The sequence below is a fragment of the Pan troglodytes genome, chromosome 4 (genome assembly GCF_028858775.2).
Source record: "Pan troglodytes isolate AG18354 chromosome 4, NHGRI_mPanTro3-v2.0_pri, whole genome shotgun sequence".
In the NCBI taxonomy this organism is placed as follows: Eukaryota; Metazoa; Chordata; class Mammalia; order Primates; family Hominidae; genus Pan; species Pan troglodytes.
This window is the reverse complement of record NC_072402.2, coordinates 72,095,021-72,120,456: the sequence shown is the minus strand read 5'-3', so window position 1 is coordinate 72,120,456 and position 25,436 is coordinate 72,095,021. Positions and strand designations below refer to the sequence as shown.

General features: G+C 38.0%; 1 protein-coding gene across 5 annotated transcripts in view; it reads left to right on the top strand.

Annotated features, from left to right (window-relative positions):
• PTGER4 (prostaglandin E receptor 4) overlaps positions 1–25,436 on the top strand; it is a 41,912-nt gene that overhangs the window by 9,211 nt on the left and 7,265 nt on the right. For 2 of the 5 annotated variants that reach the window (XM_063810103.1, XM_063810104.1), the window contains one exon: positions 3,090–5,046. In XM_063810103.1, the coding sequence (XP_063666173.1) occupies positions 3,090–3,689 (600 nt within the window). In that variant the 3' untranslated portion in view covers positions 3,690–5,046. Of the gene's footprint in view, positions 1–3,089; positions 5,047–7,963; positions 8,129–25,436 lie in introns of those variants that run through there. The other 3 variants (XM_063810105.1, XM_016952746.3, NM_001009078.1) reach the window with 3 other exon arrangements.

Sequence of the window (25,436 nt, the reverse complement as noted above, 5' to 3'; positions counted from 1 at the left end):
ACTGCTGAGTTTCCAGGCATAGCTGAAGACCTCAAAGCTTATGGAAGGAAGAAACCAAGATGCTTTATTTTACTTTCTGTAAAGATTTTTTTTTAAATCAAGTATGCTTTGCCTTGATACTATCATTTATCCCAGCGTAGTTTCTAAAAGTATTTCAAGAGGCGATATTACACACTGCTGTTCATTCTAGTTCATTCTTGATTTAGCTGTCTTCCATATATGAAGATATTAATTTCATCTTGGTTAGAGGCATGTCATTATTTTATTCTCTGAGATTTACAGGCCCATAATCCCATATCCAAAATATCTACGGGCAGATGAGTTTCAGAATTCAGAATTTCTTGGCTTTTAGAAAAGTAATCAATAATATATTGCAAAATATGTAATATCCCCATCAGAACTGGAACAGTACTCCTGGGCCAGAACATAGGAATATTCACTCTAAGTGGAATAAATTGAACTAAATGGCTTCACAGTCTGTTCAGTTCAGTTTTGCTGCCAAAATAAGTTTAGGTCAGATTTTGCAATGAGTGTAAGTTCTCAAAACAAAACAAGTGAATAACAACAAAACAATAACAAAGGAAATGAACAAAAATCTTTTGAGAGAGGATCAGAGACCTATAGCTAATTAAGATCTAAATTCCAGTTAAGGAAGAAAAAGAAATGCAGTTCTACCTTACTGATCCAGTATCATCCAGGAGTAAGTTTAATATAAGCTTAATTTTGCAGATTAATGAAATGTATTTCTTCGAATATTTTAAAGATTCAAAGAATCTTTAAAGGAAGAAAAAAATATTCTTCCTTCTTTTACCCAAATTGTTGAAAATCTTTCTATAATATCCTGACCCAAATATTGTTACATCTAGTAAGTGCCAAAGGAACACATGCAAATGGTCAATGAATCGCCTTTTCCATTGTGAACTGACATCAGCCTCAACTAAACTGTCCCTGTTCCAGGTGATTCATACACCATGAGTCATTCATTGTTACGCTGTATATAGTAAGGCAGCAACATCCTCAAGTCTTGTTAGAGATATTTGCCCCTAGTTAAATGGCTCCAGCTATGCTTTTGTTAGTTCTTTCTCCTTTTTGTGGTTTTTATATATCTTCCTTGACTGTGAGACTCAACCTCTTCTCCCTAACCTAAAATAATTACTAAAGGCAAGAAATAATTACTAAATAATTACTTAAGATATATGGCAATTATTTTTATTTCTATACTACTATTTCTATTTCTATTTCTATGTGAATTACCACTACTACTATTTCTATATTAATTACAGATGAGATTTTTATATAAATGATCCCAGTGGAATTAGAAGTAATATCTAGGCAAAAAAAATCATAATACTTTAACAGTAAATTTGAGGCTGAACATGGTGGCTCACTCCTGTAATTTTAGCACTTTGGGAGACTGGAGCGGGCAGATCACTTGAGCTCAAGAGTTAGAGACCAGCCTGGGCAACATAGAAAGACCTCATCTCTACAAAAATAATAACAGTTAGCCAGGCATGATGGCACACACCTGTAGTCCCAGCTACTCAGGAGGCTACAGCAGGAGGATTGCTGGAGCCTAGGAGGTCAAGGCTGCAGTGAGCAATGATTACACCACTGCACTCCAGCCTGGGCGACAGAGTGAGACCCTGTCTCAAAAATATATATATACGTGTACATTTAACAAATGCATTTTCCCCTAAGGATTAAAATGATCATGTAAGTTTACACAAATTCATGCTCCATTCGCTGAATCATTTGAAGTTCCCAGATGTTGACATATCATTTCATTCTTCCATGACTTTGCACATGGAGCTACCTCTATTTGAAATGTGGTGTCCTTCTAAATTTAGCAAATTCTCATTCATCCATTGTGATTACTATAACTGGGGAACAGAGTCATAGAGAAAATAAAAACTATTCTCTGGTCATTCTGGGTAACAGGAGATCCTGCTGTTGGTGTAAAACTTTTCAGCGTATTCTTTCTAGACTAGAATAAAAGAATCTTGGCCTTGTTCTGGTGATTAGATGGTTAATTGACTTATAAAATGAGTTTCCTTTAAATTATGTAAAATGACAGCTGGAATAAGAGAAATCAGTAGCTTTTGGGGGAAAAAAGTTACTTCATTAGAATTACAAAAACTTAAAAGCACTCACAGAAATGAAGTTAATAAAGTGCTTCTCAAGAACACTTTATACATATGTGACCTGCACTCACATTGCATTTTTGTATACTGTCTTTGCTCTAGGGAAGATAATCATAAGATAGTTACAAAAATATTAAAGCTCTACTAACTCAGAACATGTAATTGCATTTTTGCAGTGACTGGTTTTTATTTTTTTATTTATTATTTTTAAAGAGATTCTTGCTCTGTTGCCCTGGCTGGAGTGCAGTGGCATCATCTCAGCTCACTGCAACCTCCACCCGCTGCATTCAAGCCATTCTCCTGCCTCACCCTCCTGAGTAGCTGGGATTATAGGCGTGTGCCGCCACACCTGGCTAATTTTTGTTTTTTTGAGACGGAGTCTTGCTCTGTCGCCAGGCTGGAGTGCAGTGGCGCGATCTCAGCTCACTGCAACCTCCGCCTCCCAGGTTCAAATGATTCTCCTGCCTCAGCCTCCCGAGTAGCTGGGATTACAGGCGCATGCCACCACACCCAGCTAATTTTTGTATTTTTAGTAGAGATGGGGTTTCACCATGTTGGCCAGGAGGTTCTCAATCTCTTGACCTTGTGATCTGCCTACCTCGGCCTACCAAAATGCTGGGATTACAGGCGTGAGCCACCGCACCCAGCCTAATGTTTGTATTTTTAGTAGAGATGGGGTTTCGCCATGTTGGACAAGTTGGTCTCGGACTCCTGACCTCAAGTGATCCACCCGCCTCGGCCTCCCAAAGTGCTGGGATTACAGGCGTGAGCCACCGTGCCCAGCCCATGACTGGTTTTTCTGAGGCTTATTATGTAGCTTCCTCTTTTCCTGGAACTTGTTACCAGAAATGAAGGCAGCTTCCTAATATTGATAAGGTAGACATAGCATTTATATGTTTTCCCAATTGATTAATGATGAAATCTAAATGTGCGATCTCACTTATGCAGGTGCGAGTATTCGTCAACCAGTTATATCAGCCAAGTTTGGAGCGAGAAGTCAGTAAAAATCCAGATTTGCAGGCCATCCGAATTGCTTCTGTGAACCCCATCCTAGACCCCTGGATATATATCCTCCTGAGAAAGACAGTGCTCAGTAAAGCAATAGAGAAGATCAAATGCCTCTTCTGCCGCATTGGCGGGTCCCGCAGGGAGCGCTCCGGACAGCACTGCTCAGACAGTCAAAGGACATCTTCTGCCATGTCAGGCCACTCTCGCTCCTTCATCTCCCGGGAGCTGAAGGAGATCAGCAGTACATCTCAGACCCTCCTGCCAGACCTCTCACTGCCAGACCTCAGTGAAAATGGCCTTGGAGGCAGGAATTTGCTTCCAGGTGTGCCTGGCATGGGCCTGGCCCAGGAAGACACCACCTCACTGAGGACTTTGCGAATATCAGAGACCTCAGACTCTTCACAGGGTCAGGACTCAGAGAGTGTCTTACTGGTGGATGAGGCTGGTGGGAGCGGCAGGGCTGGGCCTGCCCCTAAGGGGAGCTCCCTGCAAGTCACATTTCCCAGTGAAACACTGAACTTATCAGAAAAATGTATATAATAGGCAAGGAAAGAAATACAGTACTGTTTCTGGACCCTTATAAAATCCTGTGCAATAGACACATACATGTCACATTTAGCTGTGCTCAGAAGGGCTATCATCATCCTACAACTCACATTAGAGAACATCCTGGCTTTTGAGCACTTTTCAAACAATCAAGTTGACTCACGTGGGTCCTGAGGCCTGCAGCACGTCGGATGCTACCCCACTATGACAGAGGATTGTGGTCACAACTTGATGGCTGCGAAGACCTACCCTCCGTTTTTCTACTAGATAGGAGGATGGCAGAAGTTTGGCTGCTGTCATAACATCCAGAGCTTCGTCATATTTGGCACACAGCAGAGGCCCAGATATTAGAAAGGCTCTATTCCAATAAACTATGAGGACTGCCTTATGGATGATTTAAGTGTCTCACTAAAGCATGAAATGTGAATTTTTATTGTTGTACATATGATTTAAGGTATTTAAAGTATTTTCTTCTCTGTGAGAAGGTTTATTGTTAATACAAGGTATAATAAAATTATCGCAACCCCTCTCCTTCCAGTATAACCAGCTGAAGTTGCAGATGTTAGATATTTTTCATAAACAAGTTCGAGTCAAAGTTGAAAATTCATAGTAAGATTGATATCTATAAAATAGATATAAATTTTTAAGAGAAAGAATTTAGTATTATCAAAGGGATAAAGAAAAAAATACTATTTAAGATGTGAAAATTACAGTCCAAAATACTGTTCTTTCCAGGCTGTGTATAAAATACATAGTGAAAATTGTTTAGTGATATTACATTTATTTATCCAGAAAACTGTGATTTCAGGAGAACCTAACATGCTGGTGAATATTTTCAATTTTTTCCCTCACTAATTGGTACTTTTAAAAACATAACATAAATTTTTTGAAGTCTTTAATAAATAACCCATAATTGAAGTGTATAATATAAAAAAATTTAAAAATCTAAGCAGCTTATTGTTTCTCTGAAAGTGTGTGTAGTTTTACTTTCCTAAGGAATTACCAAGAATATCCTTTAAAATTTAAAAGGATGGCAAGTTGCATCAGAAAGCTTTATTTTGAGATGTAAAAAGATTCCCAAACGTGGTTACATTAGCCATTCATGTATGTCAGAAGTGCAGAATTGGGGCACTTAATGGTCACCTTGTAACAGTTTTGTGTAACTCCCAGTGATGCTGTACACATATTTGAAGGGTCTTTCTCAAAGAAATATTAAGCATGTTTTGTTGCTCAGTGTTTTTGTGAATTGCTTGGTTGTAATTAAATTCTGAGCCTGATATTGATATGGTTTTAAGAAGCAGTTGTACCAAGTGAAATTATTTTGGAGATTATAATAAATATATACATTAAATCTGAGTTGCATATCCTCAGTTTGGGAAAACTTGTGGGGGCTTTTTTGTTGTTTCAGGTCATCATCTATATCCTTTTATATATTTTTTTAAAATTTATTGTGAAATAATTTTGAAGAAATATTGCAAGAAAAGTACAAACTCTTGTATACACTTAGTAGAGAATGACACTTTACTCAAAGCCTCCAGTTTGTATGGATGATGGAGGAGACAGTATTATGCTTAGCTTGTGACATATAAAGGACTCAAATAATTATTACTAAAATTAGCGTATTTTAAATTTTGCAGTTTTTTTAACTGCCATTTTTATTTTTATTTATTTATTTTTTATTTTTGAGACAGAGTCTTGCTCTGTCACCCAGACTGGAGTGCATTGGCACAATCTCAGCTCACTGCAACCTCCACCTCCCAGGTTCAAGCAATTCTCATGCCTCAGCCTCTTGACTAGCTGAGATTACAGGCATGTACCACCATGCCCAGCTAAATTTTGTATTTTTAGGAGAGACATGTCATGCCATGTTGGCCATGGTTGGTCTCAAACTCCTGGCTTCAAGCAGCCTGCCCACCTCAGCCTCCCAAAATGCTAGGATTGCAGGCATGAGCCACCATGCCCCGCCATTTTTACATTTTTAAATGCAAATTTTGTTCATTTTTTGAGTGAGTTATATATCTGCATTAGTCAGCTAAGGCTGCCATAAAATACCACAGATGGGTGGCTTAAACAACAGACATTTATTTTCTCACAGTTGTGGAGGCTGGCAGTCCAAGACCAAGGTGTCAGCAGGGTTGGTTTCTCTTGAGCCCCCTCTCCTTGACTTGCAGATGGCTCCCTTCTTTCTGTGTCCTCAGATAGCCTTTTCTCCAGGTGAGCACATCCCTGATGTCTCTCTCTCCTTATAAGGACACTAGTCATACTGGATTAGGGCCCCACCCTTATGACTTCATTTAACCTTAATTACTCCCTTAAAGGCCTTCTCTCCAAATATAGTCACAATGAGGGTTAGGGCTTCAACAAATGAATTTTGGGGGCAAGTGTCCTTTTCATTGTTGGGCCTGATTTATTCTTAAAATAGCAACCAAGAAAAATGAATTCCAGCATTGCTCAGTCATCTATTCCATATTTATTTGTAAAACTTAACAGCTATGCAATGCAAAGATTATTTTTTGTTTCTTGCTATAGGACACTTGTTCCAGACCATTTAGAGAACTTCAAATTTTCTACACAGGAAAGTTCTGATTGTCTAATTGGCTACTATTAAATCCTACCATCTCAAAAGGATATAACAGACAAGAAGGTAATTTTAACACCATATTGTAATCTTTGAGACAATCTAACCGATTAGATCAAGTGTGTTAGAAAAGATAGATTTGCAGGACTATTAAAATGGTACTTTAGGCCAGGTACAGTGGCTCACACCTGTAATCTCAACACTTTGGGAGCCCAAGGCAGTGGATCACTTGAGGTCAAGAGTTCGAGACCAGGATGGCCAACATGGTGAAACTCTGTCTCTATTAAAAATACAAAAATTGGCCAGGCGTGGTGGCTTACACCTGTAATCCCAGCACTTTGGGAGGCTGAGGAGGGCAGATCACGAGGTCAGGAGTTTAAGACCAGCCTGGCCAAAATAATGAAACCTCATCTCCACTAAAAATATAAAAATTAGACAGGCATGGTGGCGGGCGCCTGTAGTCCAGCTACTTGGGAGGCTGAGGCAGGAGAATCGTTTAAACCCGGGAGGCGGGGGTTGCAGTGAGCCGAGATTGTGCGACTGAACTCTAGCCTGGGCGACACAGCGAGACTGTCTCAAAAAAAAATAAAAAATAAATACAAACATTAACCAGGCATGGTGCCGTGTGCCCAGCTACTCAGGAGGCTGAGGCAGGAGAATCACTTGAACCCAGGAGGCGGAGGTTGCAGTGAGCCAAGATCGGCCACTGAACTCCAGCCTGGGCGACAGAGGGAGACTCCGTCGGAAAAAAGAAAAAAATGGTACTTTGTGCGGTCATAAAAAAGAATGAATTCATGTCCATATCCTTTGAACCAATAGAATGAAGGTAAAGACCACTGTCCTAAGTGAACTAACTCAGAAACAGAAAACCAAATACTGCATGTTCTCACTTATAAATGAGAGCTATACAATGGGTACACATGGTCATAAAGATGGAACTAATTGATGCTGGGGACTCCAAAAGTGGGGAGGTGGGGGAGAGCAAGGGTTGAAAAATAACCTACTGGGTACTATGTTCACTATTTGGGTACTGGGTACACTAGAAACCCAATCCCCACCAGTATGCAATATACCCATGTAACAAACACACGTACTCCCCGAATCTAAAATAAAATGATGAAATAAAAAATAAAATGGTACTTTGACCAAGGGACCACAGAATTCAAGAGTTCTTTCCCAAATCATAGCTAGTCCTCTCCACAAGTTTTCTCCTAGGGGCATGAATACAAAAGGGACATGGAAAAATCAAGGCACAGTAATATTTACTGTTAGCTATCCATATGGCCTCAAATGTTAATGCAGAAAAATTTCCATTACACAAACATTCAGTTTTCCTAAACTACTTGTACTAGTCTTAGAACAAACCATGTTTGGTTTCTTCCAATACTGCCCCCACCTCATGCCCTTCTCCCGTTACATCCAAGCCTGAATCTAAGATGCTGCAATTATGATCTCAAGATTGTCATCCAGACACATGAGAAATGGAACCCAAAAAAACAAGACGCTTACAACAAGAGAGAGCATTTGGTGCCATTGCTTACTGTGGGGTTTCTCTGGGCTACAGCTGGTGCTTTAGCCCCAAACTGGAAGTACCTTGGCAGAAAGGAAGAGAGAAAGATAGCTGGGTCTTTGGTCCTTCTATAAACATCTCTACCATTCAATCATTTATCCATTCCCTTTACCTTGCCAGGCCATCAACCCCATTTCCCACCATGGAAGAGAAGGACAGAAGAGAACACCAGTCACTTTTCCTAAGAACGTTTAACCACAGCAACTCTACACACTAAAATCTGAACAATTAGGTAAGTATTTCTCTTTCTTGAGAAGGGGTGAAACAGGATTTAATACAAAGGAGAAGCAAAAAGAATTCCAAGAACAATGAACAAGAACTCAAGGCAACAGCTCTGCAATAGGGCAAGAGCACAGTGAAACCATACTGAGGCAGGAGGGAAGTCTCTGTGATGTCCCCATGGTAAGAAAGAAGGAAAGAGAGAAAGAGAGAAAGAAAGAGAGAGAGAGAGAAAGAGAGAAAGAGAAAGGGAAAGAAAGAAAGAGAAAACAAAGAAGGAAAGAAAGGAAGGAAGGAAAGAAAGAAAGGAAAGAAAGAAAAGAAAGGAAGGAAGGAAGGAAAGAGAAAGAAAGAAAAGAAAGAAAGGAAAGAAAAAAAGAAAGAAAGGAAGGAAGGAAGGAAAGAAAGAGAAAGAAAAGAAAGAAAGAGAAAAATTAAGAAAGAAAGAAAAGAAAGAAAGAAAAAGAAAGAAGAAAGAAAAAGAAAGAAAAGAAAGAAAAAGAAAGAAAAAGAAAGAAAGAAAGAAAGAAAGAAAGAAAGAAAGAAAGAAAGAAAGAAAGAAAGAAAGAAAGAGGCAGGCAGGCCAGGCACAGTGGCTCACGCCTGTAATCCCAGCACTTTGGAAGGCCGAGGCAGGCGGATCACCTGAGGTCAGGAGTTCAAAACCAGCCTAACCAACATGGAGAAACCCTGTCTCTACTAAAAATACAAAATTAGCCAGGCGTGGTGGCACATGCCTGTAATCCCAGCTACTCGGGAGGCTGAGGCAAGAGAATTGCTTGAACCCCGGAGGCGGAGGTTGCGGTGAGCCGAGATCATGCCATTGCACTCTAGCCTGGGCAACGAGTGAAATTCCATCTCAAAAAAAAAAAACAAAACAAAGAAAAAAGAAAAAGAAGGAAAAGTAATAGATTATTTGATGTTTGGCAAAATCAAAGGGAGTGTTATAGTTCTATTAGAAAAATTAGTAATATATATACATAGGAAACTAATGAATTAAAAAAAGGCAATTATTGACTCCATGAAAAACAAAGAGAGGTGGAAAAAAGGCAAAATAAACATAATATACAAGATGAACTAAATTATGTGTAATAATTATACTCATATCAAATAATGAATATACAGTCAGGTACAGCGGCTCACACCTGTAATCCTAAAGCTTTGGGAGGCTGAGACAGGATTGCTTGCGCAAACTCCTTTTGTGCAGCCATAAAAAAGAATGAAATCATGTCCTCTGCAGTAGCACAAATGGAACTAGAGACCATTGTCCTAAGTGAACTAACTCAGAAACAGAAAACCAAATACCACATGGTCTCACTTGCAGAGTTCAAGACCTGTCTGGGCAACACAGTGAGAGACCCTGTCTCTACAAAAAAAAAAAAAAAGAAACATGAAAAATTAGCCAGGCATGGTGGCACGTGCTTGTAGTCCTAGCTACTCGGGAGACTGAGGCAGGCAGATCTCCTGAGCCATGAATTTGAGGTTACAGTGAGCTAAGATGGTGCCACTGGACACCAGCCTGGGCAACAAACCAAGACCCTGTCTCTAAAATTTAATAATAATAATCATCATCATCATAAACATAGATTGAAACCTAAATTATAATTATACTGAGAATGAAGAAAGAAGTAGTAAATATATTGGGGAAATACAAGAGACCTAAGTTATACTCATCAGTATACCAGTACTTAATGTCCTAAATTTTTAAAAATGAAGAAATAGCAGTGAAACCACAATAATATACCCTTATACTCCAAACATGTTTGCAAAATATGTAAAGTATGAAAATACCAAGTATGCTTCAAAAAATATACTGTTCTTGGGAGTACAAAATTGATACAACCACTTTGAAAAGTGAACTAAAGTTCAGGATGCATATGCCATCAATGAAAACAGTAACTGCCGAGATTGAAACACATCAATTATATCTCAATGCATTACTTTATGATACGACAAAACAAAACACCTCATTGGTCACCTTTGGAGGAGTCTAGGGAGACAACTAATTATTTTGAAAAGTGGTAAGAAGACAAAGAACAAAGCGTTTATTATATAAACGGCCTTTACTCTGTAGTTTTTCCAGCATAAGAAAATAGTTGATGAGGGAAAGTTTTTCTTTAAAGTTTTCTCGTACCAAAAGAGTAACAGAATTATCACGTTTGTAGCCACTAATGAAATAATGGATCTAGACAATCATAGTCAATGGCTTCTGACATTACAAAGAGAAATAAATAGCAAGAAATATTTAACTTCTAGTAATGTACCCATGGCCACCCATGATGTATTCTTGCCGAAAAATTGAATGAATCTGATCAAGCCTCTAGATCTAAGTCCAATTAACAGGAAATATAGGAACAGAAAAAACAGTAATGACATCAGGTACAATGCCATAGGCAAAATATAAAATGTGGAAAATTCTAAAGGACAAATGAGCCAGTTCCTTTAAAGATAAGTTGGAAAAAAAAAAAAAAGAGGAATGGGAAGTCACAGATTATAAAGGATGAAAAGACATAGCAATAGATTCAATGAATGGACTTTTTTGGATCCTGATTTAATCAAACCACACTATCAAATGTGATATAATTCATAATATTTACACAATAGCTATTTTTAAAACTGAATTAGTAATTAAAAACTTTACCCCGCAAAAAAACTGTAGGCCTAAGTGATTTTATTTGTGAGTTCTTTTAAACATTATAGAAAGACATGACACCAAATCTATAGAAACTATATTGAAAAGAGTAAGTGAAAATACTTCTCAACATTTTTTATGAGGGCAACATATCATGACTTGAAAACCAGACAAAGATATTACAAGAAAAGGAAACTATAGGCCAATATCCCTCATGAACACAGACACAAAAATCCTTCATAAAATGTTAACAAATGGAATCAAGCAATATCTAAAATGGATAATCATCATGAGTAAGTAGGGTTTATCCCAGAAATGCAGTTGATTTAGTATCTGAAAAATAAATGTAACTTACCATACAAACAGAATAAAAGAGAAATATTATCTCATAGATGCAGGAACTACAATTAACAAAATTCAACACCCATTCATAATAAACAGGTGTTCAGACTAGTGAGGGAACTTTCTCAATTTAATTTAAAAAAAGTATAAAAGTTACATCAATCTTCACACTTCATGGTGAAAGACTAAAAAGCTGTATATAAAGAATGTTTATTCTCACAGTTTGTGTGTACTGAAAGTTCTAGCAAGTGCAATAAGGCAAGAGAAAGATATAAAAGACATACAGTTTGGAAAGAAGAAAGAAAACTCTCTTTATTCATAAAGACATGTTATGTATGTAGAACATTCCAAGGAATCTATAATATAGCTAATGTAGCTAACAAATGAATTCATCAAGGCTACAAGGTCAATATATACAAATCAATTGTATTTCTATGTAATAGTTATCAAAATTGGAAGATGAAAATTTTAAAAGACTCCTTATAATTGCATCAAAAATGTGAAATATTTAGGGATAAACTTAAAACATGGGTAAGACTGAGTCATTGAAAACTAAAAAGCAGGTCCACAAGGCCTGGGCCTCCAGCCACCCCCAACCCAGAGCTATCAAGCCAGTACTAACTCAGCAACTCCCTGGACAGAGCCTCCAGCGGCAGCTGAAAGCCTCTCTGCCACTGCCTCTGCAGTGAAACTGCCCTTGCCACCCTTGGACTAACGAAGGAGCAAAGACCCTAAGTTCCTTATCCACAACTCCAACAAGGTGCAGTCGACCCAAGGAGAGGAGGCCAGTCCATCTCCCATGGGTTGCACACACTCCTCATGGCTCATCACCAGACAGGGAACCCCTGGCTTGGGCTGACTGCACTGAGTGATTCCTGACCTGCATTTCTCTGGGGTGGAGCCCTCAGGAGTCAAGCAAATGACCCTTGGCCACAACCACTAATAAGATATCTTCTTCTGCTGACTCTATGATGGGGAAGGAACATAAACACTGAGATTGCCCCAGAGCTGCAGTAGGCAGCTCAGGAGTGCCAAGTTGTGAATTACAGCCAGCACTCAAGGGGTAGAGGAACCCACACCTTCAGAGCACTGAAAGGGAACATGGCTGCAACTATGAGGAACCACAGGGGAGCCACACAACTGAGCAAGAGTCTACCAACTGACCAATAAGCCTAAGTGTCACCTGCTGGATCACACCCCAAAACTTCAACACCAAAAATACCTCACTAACATACCCTGACTCTGAAACCAGAGACAAGAAGTCAATTTCAAATAAAGACCCTACATAAAGCCTCAGCCCAGTGAAAACATCCAGAAAAGAAGCCTATTGACTGTACTCAATCTACACTGCAGTTAAAGAAACATCCACATGCAGAGATGAGAAAGAACCAATGCAAGAACTCCAGTAACTCCAATGGTCAGAGTGTCCTCCAAACGACTGCACCAGTTCTCCAACAAGAGTTCTTAACCAGGCTGAACTGGCTGGAATGATAGAAATAGAATTCAGAATATGGATATGAACAAAGATCATCAAGATTCAGTAAGACGGCAAAACCAAATCCAAGGAAGATAAGAATCACAATAAAGTGATACAGGAGCTGAAGGACGAAATAGCTTGTATCAAAAAGAACCTAACAGGTCTGACAGAGCTGAATAACACAATACAAGAATTTCACAATGTAATCACAAGTATTAACAGCAGAATAAACCAAACTGAGGAAAGAATCTCAGAACTTGAAGACTGGTTCTCTGAAATAAGACAATCAGACAAAAATAAAGAAAAAAGAATACAAAAGAATGAACAAAACCTCTGAGAAGTAGGGGATTATGCAAAGGGGCCAAATCTATGAATCACTGGCATTCCTGACAGAAAGGGGGAGAAAGCAAACAAATTAGAAAATATATTTCAGGATATCATCTACCAAATTTCTCAATCTTGCTAGGGAGGCCAACAGTCAAATTCAGGAAATACAGAGAATTCCTATAAAATTCTGCACAAGAAGATCATCCCCAAGACACATAATCATCAGATTTTCCAAGGTTGAAATGAAAGAAAGAATGTTAAAGGCAGACAGAGAGACAGTGCAGGTCACCTACAAAGGGATCCCCATCAGGCTAACAGCAGACCTGTCAACTGAAAGCCTACAAGCCAGAAGAGATTGGGGGCCTATGTTCAACATCATAAAGAAAAAAATCTTCAACCAAGAATTTCATATTCAGCCAAACTAAGCTTCCCAAGTGAAGGAGAAATAAGATCCTTTTCAGATAAGCAAATGTTGAGGGACTTCATTTCCACCAGATCTGCTTACAAGAGATCTTGAAAAGGAACACTAAATATAGAAAGGAAAGACTGCTAGCAGCTGGTACAAAAACACAAACACAGAGACCAGTGTCACTATAAAGCAACCACACAAACAAGCCAATATAATAACCAGCTCACAGCACAATGACAGGATCAAATCCACACATGTCAATACTAACCTTGAATGTAAACGGGCCAAATGTCCAACTTAAAAGGCACAGTGGCAAGCTGGATAAAAAAGCAAGACCCAATGGTATGCTGTCTTCAAGAGACCCATCTCACACATAACAACACTCACAGGCTCAAAATAAGGGATGGAGAAAAAGCTACAAAGCAAATGGAAAACAGAAAAAAGCAAGGGTTGCAATCCTAATTTCAGACAAAACAGAGTTCAAACCAAAAAAGACAAAGAAGGGCATTACCTTAATGGTAAAGGGTTCAATTCAACAAGAAGACCTAACTGTCCTAAATATATATGCACCCAAGACAGGAGCACCCAGATTCATAAAGCAAGTTCTTAGAGACCTACAAAGAGACATAGATTCCAGACAATAATAGTGAGAGACTTCAACACACCACTGATAGTATTAGACAGATCATCAAGGCAGAAAATTAACAAAGATATTCCAGACCTAAATTCAGCACTGGACCAAATGGATCTGATAGACCTTTACAGAAGTCTCCACCCAAAAACAACAGAATATACGTTCTTCTCATCGCCACATGGCACATACTCTAAAATCGATCACATAATTGGACATAAAAACAATCCTCAACATATCTAAAAGAACCAAAGTCATACCAAACACACTCTTGGAGTGCAGGGCAATAAAAATAGAAGTCAACACAATGAAAATTGCTCAAAACCATAAAATTACATGGAAATTAAACAACATGGTCCTGAATGACTTTTGAGTAAATAATAAAATTAAGGCAGAAATCAAGAAGCTCTTTGAAAATAATGAGAACAAAGATACAACATACCAGAATCTCTGGAACACAGCTAAGGCAGTGTTAAGGGAAATTCATAGCACTAAATGTCCAAATCAAAAAGTTACAAAGATCTCAAATTAACAACCTAACTTCACAACTGAAAGAAATAGAGAAGCAGAACAAATCAACTGCAAAGCTAGCAGAAGATAAGAAATAACAAAAATCAGAGCTGAAAATCAAGAATTCAAAAACATTCAAAAGATCAACAAATCCAGGGGTTGGTTTTTTGCAAAAAAAAAAAAATTAATAAAACAGGCCAATCTACACTAATTAAGAGAGAAGATCCAAATAAACACAATTAGAAATGATGAAGAGAATGTTACTACTGAGGTGACAGAAATAAAAACAACCATCAGAAACTACTATGAACACCACTACACACACAAACTAGAAAATTTGGAAGAGATGGATAAATTCCTGGACACATACACCTTCCCAAGACTGAGCCAAGAAGAAATCAATTCCCTGAACAGACCAATAACAAGCTCTGAAATTGAATCAGTAATAAATAGCCTGCCAATCAAAAAAAGCCCAGGACCTGATGGAGTCATAGCCGAATTCTACCAGATATACAAAGAAGAGCTGGTACCATCCCTACAGGAACTATTCTAAAAAATTTAGGAGGAAGAGGCCGGGCGCGGTGTGGCTCATGCCTGTAATCCCAGCACTTTGGGAGGCCAAGGTGGACAGATCACAAGGTCAAGAGATCAAGACCATCCTGGCCAACATGGTGAAACCCCATCTCTGTTAAAAGTATAAAAATTAGCTGGGCATGGTGGCAGGTGCCTGTAGTCTCAGCTACTCAGGGGGCTGAGGCAGGAGAATCGCTTGAACCCGGGAAGCGGAGGTTGCAGTGAGCTGAGATCACACCATTGCACCCCAGCCTGGGCAACAGAGCAAGATGCCGTCTCAAAAAAAAAAAAAATATTTAGGAGGAAGGACTTCTCCCCAACTCATTCTATGAGGCCATCATCAGCTTAATACCAAAACCTGGCAGAGACACAACAAAAAAAGAAAACTTCAGGCCAATCAATATCCTTGATGAACATTAATGCAAATATTCTCAACAAAATACCTACAAACCAAATCCAGCAGCAAATCAAAAAGCTAATCCACTATGATCAAGTAGGCTTCACCCTCAGGATGCAAGGTTGGTTCAACATATGAAAATCAATAAACGTGATTCATCACATACAGAACTAAAGACAAAAACCACATGATTATCTCAATAAATGTAGAAAGACTTTTGATAAAATTCAACATCCCTTCATGTTAAAAACTCTCAATAAACTAGGTATTGAAGGAACAAAGCTCAAAATAGTAAGAGCCATCTATGACAAACCCACAGACAACATTAGACCGAATGGGCAAAAGCTGGAAGCATTCCCCTCGAAAACTGGCTCAAGACAAGGATGCCCTCTCTCACCACTTTTATTCAACATAGTATTGGAAGTCCAGGCCAGAGCAATCAGGCAATAAAAAGAAATAAAGGGCATCCAAATAGGAAGAGAGGAAATCAAACTATCTCTGTTTGCAGATTCTATACCTAGAAAACCCCATAGTCTCAGACCAAACACTCCTTCAACTGATAAACAACTTCAGCAAAGTTGCAGGATACAAAATCATTATACAAAAATCACTAGTATTCCTATACACCAACAACAACCAAACTGAGAGCCAAATCAGAAAAGCAATCCCATTCACAATAGCTGCAAAAATAAAATATCCAGGAATACAGCTAACCAGGGATGTGAATGGTCTCTACAATGAGAATTACAAAACTCTGCTCAAAGAAATCAGAGAAGACACAAGCAAATAGAAAAACATCTCATGCTCATGGATAGGAAGAATCAATATCATTAAAATGGCTATACTACCCAAAGCAATTTACAGATTCAATGCTATTTCTATCAAACTACCAATGACATTTTTCACATAACTAGAAAAAAATTTTTTTTAATTTATATGGAACCAAAAAAGAGCCCAAATAGCCAAGGCAATCCTAAGCAAAAAGAACAAAGCTGGAGGAATCACATTACTCGACTTCAAACCATACTATGAGGCTACAGTGACCAAAACAACATGGTGCCTGTACAAAAACAGGCACATAGAACAATGGAACAAAGTAGACAGTCCAGAAATAAGGCCACACATCTATGAGCACCTGATCTTTGACAAAGCTGAAAAAAAGAAGCAATGGGGAAAAGACTTCATATTCTATAAATGGTACTGGGATAACCAGCTAGCCATATGCAGAAGATTGAAGCTGGACCCCGTCCTTACACCATATACAAAAATCAACTCAAGAAGTATTAAAGAGTTACATGTAAAACTCAAACTATAAATACCCTGGAAGACAATCTAGGCAATACCGTCCTGGACCTAGGAATGGGCAAAGATTTCATGACAAAGACACCAAAAGCAATTCCAACAAAAGCAAAAATTGACAAATGGGGTCTAATTAAACTTAAGAGCTTCTGCACAGCAAAAGAAACTACCAACAGAGTAAATAGACAACCTAAAGAATGGGAGAAAACATTTGCAAACTGTGCATCTGACGAAGGTCTAATATCCAGCATCTATAAGGAACTTAAACAAAAATCTACAAGAGAAAAACAAACAACCCCATTAAAACATGGGCAAAGGACATGAACAGACACTTTTCAAAAGAAGACATAAATGCAACCAAAAAGCATATAAAAAAAGCTCAATATCACTGATCATTAGAGAAATGCAAATCAAAACCATGAGATACCATCTCACACTAGTCAGAATGGCTATTATAAGAAAGTTAAAAATAACAGATGCTAGCTGGCAAGGTTGTGTAGAAAGGGGAACCCTATACACTGTTGGTGGGAGTGTAAATTAGTTCAACCATTGTGGAAAGCAGTATGGTGATTCCTCAAAGAACTAAAAACAGAACTACCATCCAATCCAGCAATCCCTTTACTGGGTGCCTTTACCCAGAGGAATATAAAGCATTCTACCATAAAAACACATGCATGCAAACGTTCATTGCACACTGTTTACAATAGCAAAGACTTGGAATCAACCTAAAGGCACATCAATGACAGACTGGCTAAAGAAAATATGGTACATATACATCATGGAGTATTAAGCATCCACGAAAGAGAATGAGATCATGTCTTTCATGGGAACACGGATGGAGCTGGAGGCTATCATCCATAGCAAACTAACACAGGAACAGAAAACCAAATACTACATGTTCTCACTTATAAATGGGAGCTAAATAATAAGAATTTATGAACACAATGAAGGAAACAGCAGACAATGGGGTCTACCTGAGTGGGGAGGGTGGCAGGGGGGAGAAGAGCAGAAAAGATAACTATTGGGTACCAAGCTTAATACCTGAATGATGTAATAATATATACAACAAACCCTCATGACACGTGTTTATCTTTGTAACAAACCTTTACATGTACCCCAAACCTAAAATAAAAGTTAAAAAGTAAAATAATTTAAGCTTAAAACAAAAAGTTAGGGGACCAGGTGAAAATATGAATAACAACAACAAAATTAACATGAAATGGATCATAGGCCTAATCATAAAAGTTAAGCCTATAAAACTTCTAGCACAAAGCAGAAAATCTTTGTGATTTGGGAGTAAGGACAGGTTTCTTAGCACACAAAAAGCACAACCAAAAAGGAAAAAAAAATTGTAAATTAGACATCATGAAAATTAAAAACTTCTGCTCTTTAAAAGGTATCATTATGAAAACAAACAAGCAGCCAGAGAGAAAGGTCAGGTTACCCACAAAGGAAAGCCTGTCAGACTAACAGCTGATCTCTCGGCAGAAACTCTACAAGCCAGAAGAGAGTGGGGGCCAATATTCAACATTCTTAAAGAAAAGAATTTTCAACCCAGAATTTAATATCCAGCCAAACTAAGCTTCATAAGTGAAGGAGAAATAAAATCCTTTCCAGACAAACAAATGCTGAGAGGTTTTGTCACAACCAGGCCTGCCCTACAAGAGCTCCTGAAGGAAGCACTAAACACGGAAAGGAACAACTGGTACCAGCCACTGCAAAAACATGCCAAATTGTAAAGACCATCAAGACTACGAAGAAACAGCATCAACTAACGAGCAAAATAACCAGCTCACATCATAATGACAGGATCAAATTCACACATAACAATATTAACCTTAAATGTAAATGGGATAAATGCTCCAATTAAAAGACACCGGACTGGCAAATTGGATAAAGAGTCAAGACCCATCGGTGTGCTGTATTCAGGAAACCCATTTCACGTGCAGAGACACACATAGGCTCAAAATAAAGGGACGGAGGAAGATCTACCAAGCAAATGGAAAAGAAAAAAAGGCAGGGGTTGCAATCCTAGTCTCTGATAAAGCAGACTTTAAACGAACAAAGATCAAAAGAGACAAAGAAGGCCATTACATAATGGTAAAGAGAGCAATTCAACAAAAAGAGCTAACTATCCTAAATATATATGCACCCAATACAGGAGCATCCAGATTCATAAAGCAAGTCCTTACAGACCTACAAAGAGACTTAGACTCCCACACAATAATAATGGGAGACTTTAACACCCCACTGTCAACATTAGACAGATCCACGAGACAGAAAGTTAACAAGGATATCCAGAAATTGAACTCAGCTCTGCACCAAGTGGACCTAACAGACCTCTACAGAACTCTCCACCCCAAATCAACAGAATATACATTATTCTCAGCACCACACCACACCTATTCCAAAACTGACCACATAGTTGGAAGTAAAACACTCCTCAGCAAATGTAAAAGAATAGAAATTACAACAAACTGTCTCTCAGACCACAGTGCAATCAAACTAGAACTCAGGATTAAGAAAATCACTCAAAACCGCTCAACTACATGGAAACCAAACAACCTGCTCCTGAATGACTACTGAGTACATAATGAAATGAAGGCAGAAATAAAGATGTTCTTTGAAACCAACAAGAACAAAGACACAACATACCAGAATCTCTGGGACACATTTAAAGCAGTGTGTAGAGGGAAATTTATAGCACTAAATGCCCAAAAGAGAAAGCAGGAAAGGTCTAAAATTAACATCCTAACATCATGATTAAAAGAACTAGAGAAGCAAGGGCAAACACATTCAAAAGCTAGCAGAAGGCAAGAAATAACCAAGATCAGAGCACAACTAAAGGAAATAGAGACACAAAAAAACCTTCAAAAAATCAATGAATCCAGGAGCTGGCTTTTTGAAAAGATCAACAAAATCGATAGACCGCTAGCAAGATTAATAAAGAAGAAAAGAGAGAAGAATCAAATAGACACAATAAAAAATGATAAAGGGGAGATCACCACTGATCCCACAGAAATACAAACTGCCATCAGAGAATACTATAAACACCTCTATGCAAATAAACTAGAAAATCTAGAAGAAATGGATAAATTCCTCGACACATACACCCTCCCAAGACTAAACCAGGAAGAAGTTGAATCTCTGAATAGCCCAATAACAGGCTCTGAAATTGAGGCAATAATTAATAGCTTACCAACCAAAAAAACTCCAGGACCAGATGGATTCACAGCTGAATTCTACCAGAGGTACAAGGAGGAGCTGGTACCATTCCTTCTGAAACTATTCCAATCAATAGAAAAAGAGGGAATCCTCCCTAACTCATTTTATGAGGCCAGCATCATCCTGATACCAAAGCCTGGCAGAGACACAACAAAAAAAGAGAATTTTAGACCAATATCCCTGATGAACATCGATGCAAAAATCCTCAATAAAATATTGGCAAACCGAATCCAGCAGCACATGAAAAAGCTTATCCACCATGATCAAGTGGGCTTCATCCCTGGGATGCAAGGCTGGTTCAACATACGCAAATCAATAAACGTAATCCAGCATATAAACAGAACCAAAGACAAAAACCACATGATTATCTCAATAGATGCAGAAAAGGCCTTTGACAAAATTCAACAGCACTTCATGCTAAAAACTCTCAATAAATTAGGTATTGATGGGATGTATCTCAAAATAATAAGAGCTATCTATGACAAACCCACAGACAATATCATACTGAATGGGCAAAAACTGGAAGCATTCCCTTTGAAAACTGGAACAAGACAGGGATGCCCTCTCTCACCACTCCTATTCAACATAGCGTTGGAAGTTCTGGCCGGAGCAATCAGGTAGGAGAAAGAAATAAAGGGTATTCAATTAGGAAAAGAGGAAGTCAAATTGTCCCTGTTTGCAGATGACATAATTGTATATCTAGAAAACCCCATCGTCTCAGACCAAAATCTCCTTTAGCTGATAAGCAACTTCAGCAAAGTCTCAGGATACAAAATCAATGTGCAAAAATCACAAGCATTCTTATACACCAATAACAGACAAACACAGAGCCAAATCATGAGTGAACTCCCATTCACAACTGCTTCAAAGAGAATAAAATACCTAGGAATCTAACTTACAAGGGATGTGAAGGACCTCTTCAAGGAGAACTACAAACCACTGCTCAGCAAAATAAAAGAGGATACAAATAAATGGAAGAACATTCCATGCTCATGGATAGGAAGAATCAATATCGTGAAAATGGCCATATTGCCCAAGGTAATTTATAGATCCAATGCCATCCCCATCAAGCTACCAATGACTTTCTTCACAGAATTGGAAAAAACTACTTTAAAGTTCATAGGGAACCAAAAAAGAGCCCACATTGCCAAGTCAATCCTAAGCCAAAAGAACAAAGCTGGAGGCATCATGCTACCTGACTTCAAACTATACTACAAGGCTACAGTAACCAAAACAGCATGGTACTGGTACCAAAACAGAGATACAGACCAATGGTGCTGGGAAAACTGGCTAGCCATATGTAGAAAGCTGAAACTGGATCCCTTCCTTACACCTTATACAAAAATTAATTCAAGATGGATTAAAGACTTAAATGTTAGACCTAAAACCATAAAAACCCTAGAAGAAAACCTAGGCAATACCATTCAGGACATAGGCATAGGCAAGGACTTCACATCTAAAACACCAAAAGTAACGGCAACAAAAGCCAAAATTGACAAATGGGATCTAATTAAACTAAAGAGCTTCTGCACAGCAAAAGAAACTACCATCAGAGTGAACAGGCAACCTACAGAATGGGAGAACATTTTTGCAATCTACTCATCTGACAAAGGGCTAATATCTAGAATCTACAAAGAACTCAAACAAATTTACAAGAAAAAAACAAACAACCCCATCAAAAAGTGGGCAAAGGATATGAACAGACATTTCTCAAAAGAAGACATTTATGCAGCCAAAGGACACATGAAAAAATGCTCATCATCACTGGCCATCAGAGAAATGCAAATCAAAACCACAGTGAGATACCATCTAACACCTGTTAGAATGGCAATCATTAAAAAGTCAGGAAACAACAGGTGCTGGAGAGGATGTGGAGAAATAGGAACACTTTTACACTGTTGGTGGGACTGTAAACTAGTTCAACCATTGTGGAAGTCAGTGTGGCGATTCCTCAGGGATCTAGAACTAGAAATACCATTTGACCCAGCCATCCCATTACTGGGTATATACCCAAATGACTATAAATCATGCTGCTATAAAGACACATGCACACGTATGTTTATTGTGGCATTATTCACAATAGCAAAGACTTGGAACCAACCCAAATGTCCAACAATGATAGACTGGATTAAGAAAATGTGGCAAATATACACCATGGAATACTATGCAGCCATAAAAAATGATGAGTTCATGTCCTTTGTAGGGACATGGATGAAATTGGAAACCATCATTCTCAGTAAACTATCGCAAGAACAAAAAACCAAACACCGCATATTCTCACTCATAGGTGGGAATTGAACAATGAGATCACATGGACACAGGAAGGGGAATATCACACTCTGGGGACTGTGGTGGGGAGGGGGGTGGGGGGAGGGATAGCATTGGGAGATATACCTAATGCTAGATGACGAGTTAGTGGGTGCAGTGCACCAGCATGGCACATGTATACATATGTAACTAACCTGCACAATGTGCACATGTACCCTAAAACTTAAAGTATAATTTAAAAAAATAAAAAAAATAAAAAAAAATAAAAAAAAAGTCAGGAAACAACAGGTGCTGGAGAGGATGTGGAGAAATAGGAACACTTTTACACTGTTGGTGGGACTGTAAACTAGTTCAACCATTGTGGAAGACAGTGTGGCAATTCCTCGGGGATCTAGAACTAGAAATACCATTTGACCCAGCCATCCCATTACTGGGTATATACCCAAAGGAATATAAATCATGCTGCTATAAAGACACATGCACATATATGTTTATTGTGGCACTATTCACAATAGAAAAGACTTGCAACCAACCCAAATATCCAACAATGATAGACTGGATTAAGAAAATGTGGCACATATACACCATGGAATACTATGCAGCCATAAAAAAGGATGAGTTCATGTCCTTTGTAGGGACATGGATGAAGCTGGAAACCATCATTCTCAGCAAACTATCGCAATGGAGAAAACCAAACATCACATATTCTCACTCATAGGTGGGAATTGAGCAATGAGAACACTTGGACACAGGGCAGGGAACATCACACACTGGGGCCTGTTGTGTGGTGGGGGGAGAGGGGAGAGATAGCATTAGGAGATATACCTAATGTAAATGATGAGTTAATGGGTGCAGCACAGCAACATGGTACATGTATACATATGTAACAAACCTGCACATTGTGCACATGTACCCTAGAACTTAATGTATAATAAAAATATGTATATATATATATGTGTATATATATATATATATATATGTGTATATATATATATATATATGTGTATATATATATATATATATATGTGTATATATATATATATATATATATAGAAAACAAACAAGCAAGCTGCAGATGGGAAGATAATATACACAATACTTACAGCTCATGAAGGACTTCTATCCAGTAGAAAGGAAAACTCTTACAACTCAATAAGAAGATGACTTAAATCAAAAATGGGCAAAATATTTGAACAGTTACTTTCCAAAAAAGAGAAATGTCAGATAAGCCTATGAAAAGATGCTAAACATTATTAGGGAAATGCATATTAAAAACCACAATGAAATACTACTACATATCCACTAAAGTGGCTAAAATTTAAAAGACTGACAATATCAATCATTGACAAGGATATGGAGAAACTGAAATTAATTTAATACATTGCTAGCAGAAATCCCAAACGGTACAGATAATTTGGAAAAGTCTGGCAGTTTCCTTTAAAGTTGTGCATAAACTGGTCATAAGACTCAGCAATTCCATCCCTAGGTATTTACATAAGAGAAATGAACACATATGTCCACACACAGAATTGTGATTTATATATATAGCAGCTTTATTCATAATAGATCAAAACTTGAAACAACCTAAATGTCCATCAATAGGTGAACAGCTAAACAAATTGTGGTATATCTATATACTAGAATACTATTCAGCAATAAAAAGGAACTTATTATTGATACACATGATAACATGGATGAATCTCAACATGGATGGGTTTCAAAAGCATCATGCTAGGCAAAAAAAAAGTCAGACACAAAAAGAGTGCATATTATATGGCCTATTTATTTCAAACTCTAGAATTCTGAAGTCAAATCTAACATATAGCCACAGAAAGCAGATAAGTAGTTGACTAGGGATGGCTGTTCAGGTGGAGGGGAACCAACTGCAAAAGGGCTTTAGAGAACTTTTTGGGTGATGGACACACACTATATCAGGATGGTAGTGGTGGTGAAGTGGGTGTTTACATTTGTCAAAACTCTCCCAACTATAACGTTAAAATACTTGCATTTTATTATTTCTAAGTTACACTCATTCAAGAAAGTTAATAGAGGTGAACAGAGGATATCCTAATTCATTTCACATTCTTCCCTTCCAATTCAATCTAGAGTCAACAATGTGGTCTGTCACAATTCCAACTCAGCAGACCTTTTAAATATCCTGAACAAATGTTTACCTGTTGCCTTGTAATTAACACTACTCAATTTCAATAGAATTTCCATTATTTAAAAAAAACCTCTAAAATTAGGAAAGAATTCCCACATGTGGTTTTTAATATATCTCATGCTTACTTCGAAATATAATCTGCACTAGTCTTTGTTCAAGTTTGAGGGAGTCATAATGTCCCTCTCCTCTCCTGACCTCTGAACCACTTGAGACACAGACAGATGGAGATTCAATATTTTAAGTTTACTGCTGAAAAAGGCTAGGTTAGATGATGTACTTTAAGTTTATGCCAACAATAGCCACCAGATATTGAACTCAGAATTAGACAGACCTGCTTACTAAGGCATGGGCAGTTCTGCACAAGCACAAATCTCCCTTTGCAGAGGCAAAGAACTTTCACTGCAAGGTTCACAATGTGGCTGGCAAGAGACCACAACATCGGCTCTCTGCAGTTATGACAAATCCACAAAAGGGAAAAAAGAGGCTAGCATGCCCAGTTCTATATCTTAAACTCCCTCCTTTCCTGGTGAAGTGAGAGAAAGAGATTAGAATTCCTTGGTAAATGGATAGCCTAAGAAGCACTGTGAGAGGAAGCCATCCTTACCCGCCGCTGCCTTCTGACCAAAGTAGTTCATATATAGTGCACATTAGGGTATGATTCATGTTACAGTAGCTTTAGGGCCACACTTCTTCTTCCGAAGTAACCATATTTAATTGCAAGTGACTAAGGTAAATGACTTTAGGGATAACCTCCTTTATTTCATTTTATTTCTGTTTTATAATTTATATATTTCAATATCTTATTATTGGTAAGAAAAACTTAACTTTCTCAGTCCTAAAATTCTTTATTATCAAATACATCAGTTTAATAATAATCTCTAAGGAAGAAAAAAACACATTTAAGATATCCATTGATTTGAAGATAATTATTATGGAACTATGGTTCTTATGTCAACTCACAACTCATTTAGATATTAATACATGTATCATGAAATCATAGCTCAGAATTGCTAGTCCAGAGTCACTTTAGAAGGGCTTCTGATTCAAGGAAATTAAAAGAAATGATTGTTAATTTTCTTAGTGCTGGGAAAGGCAGTGAAACAAGCTTTTGAATCATTAC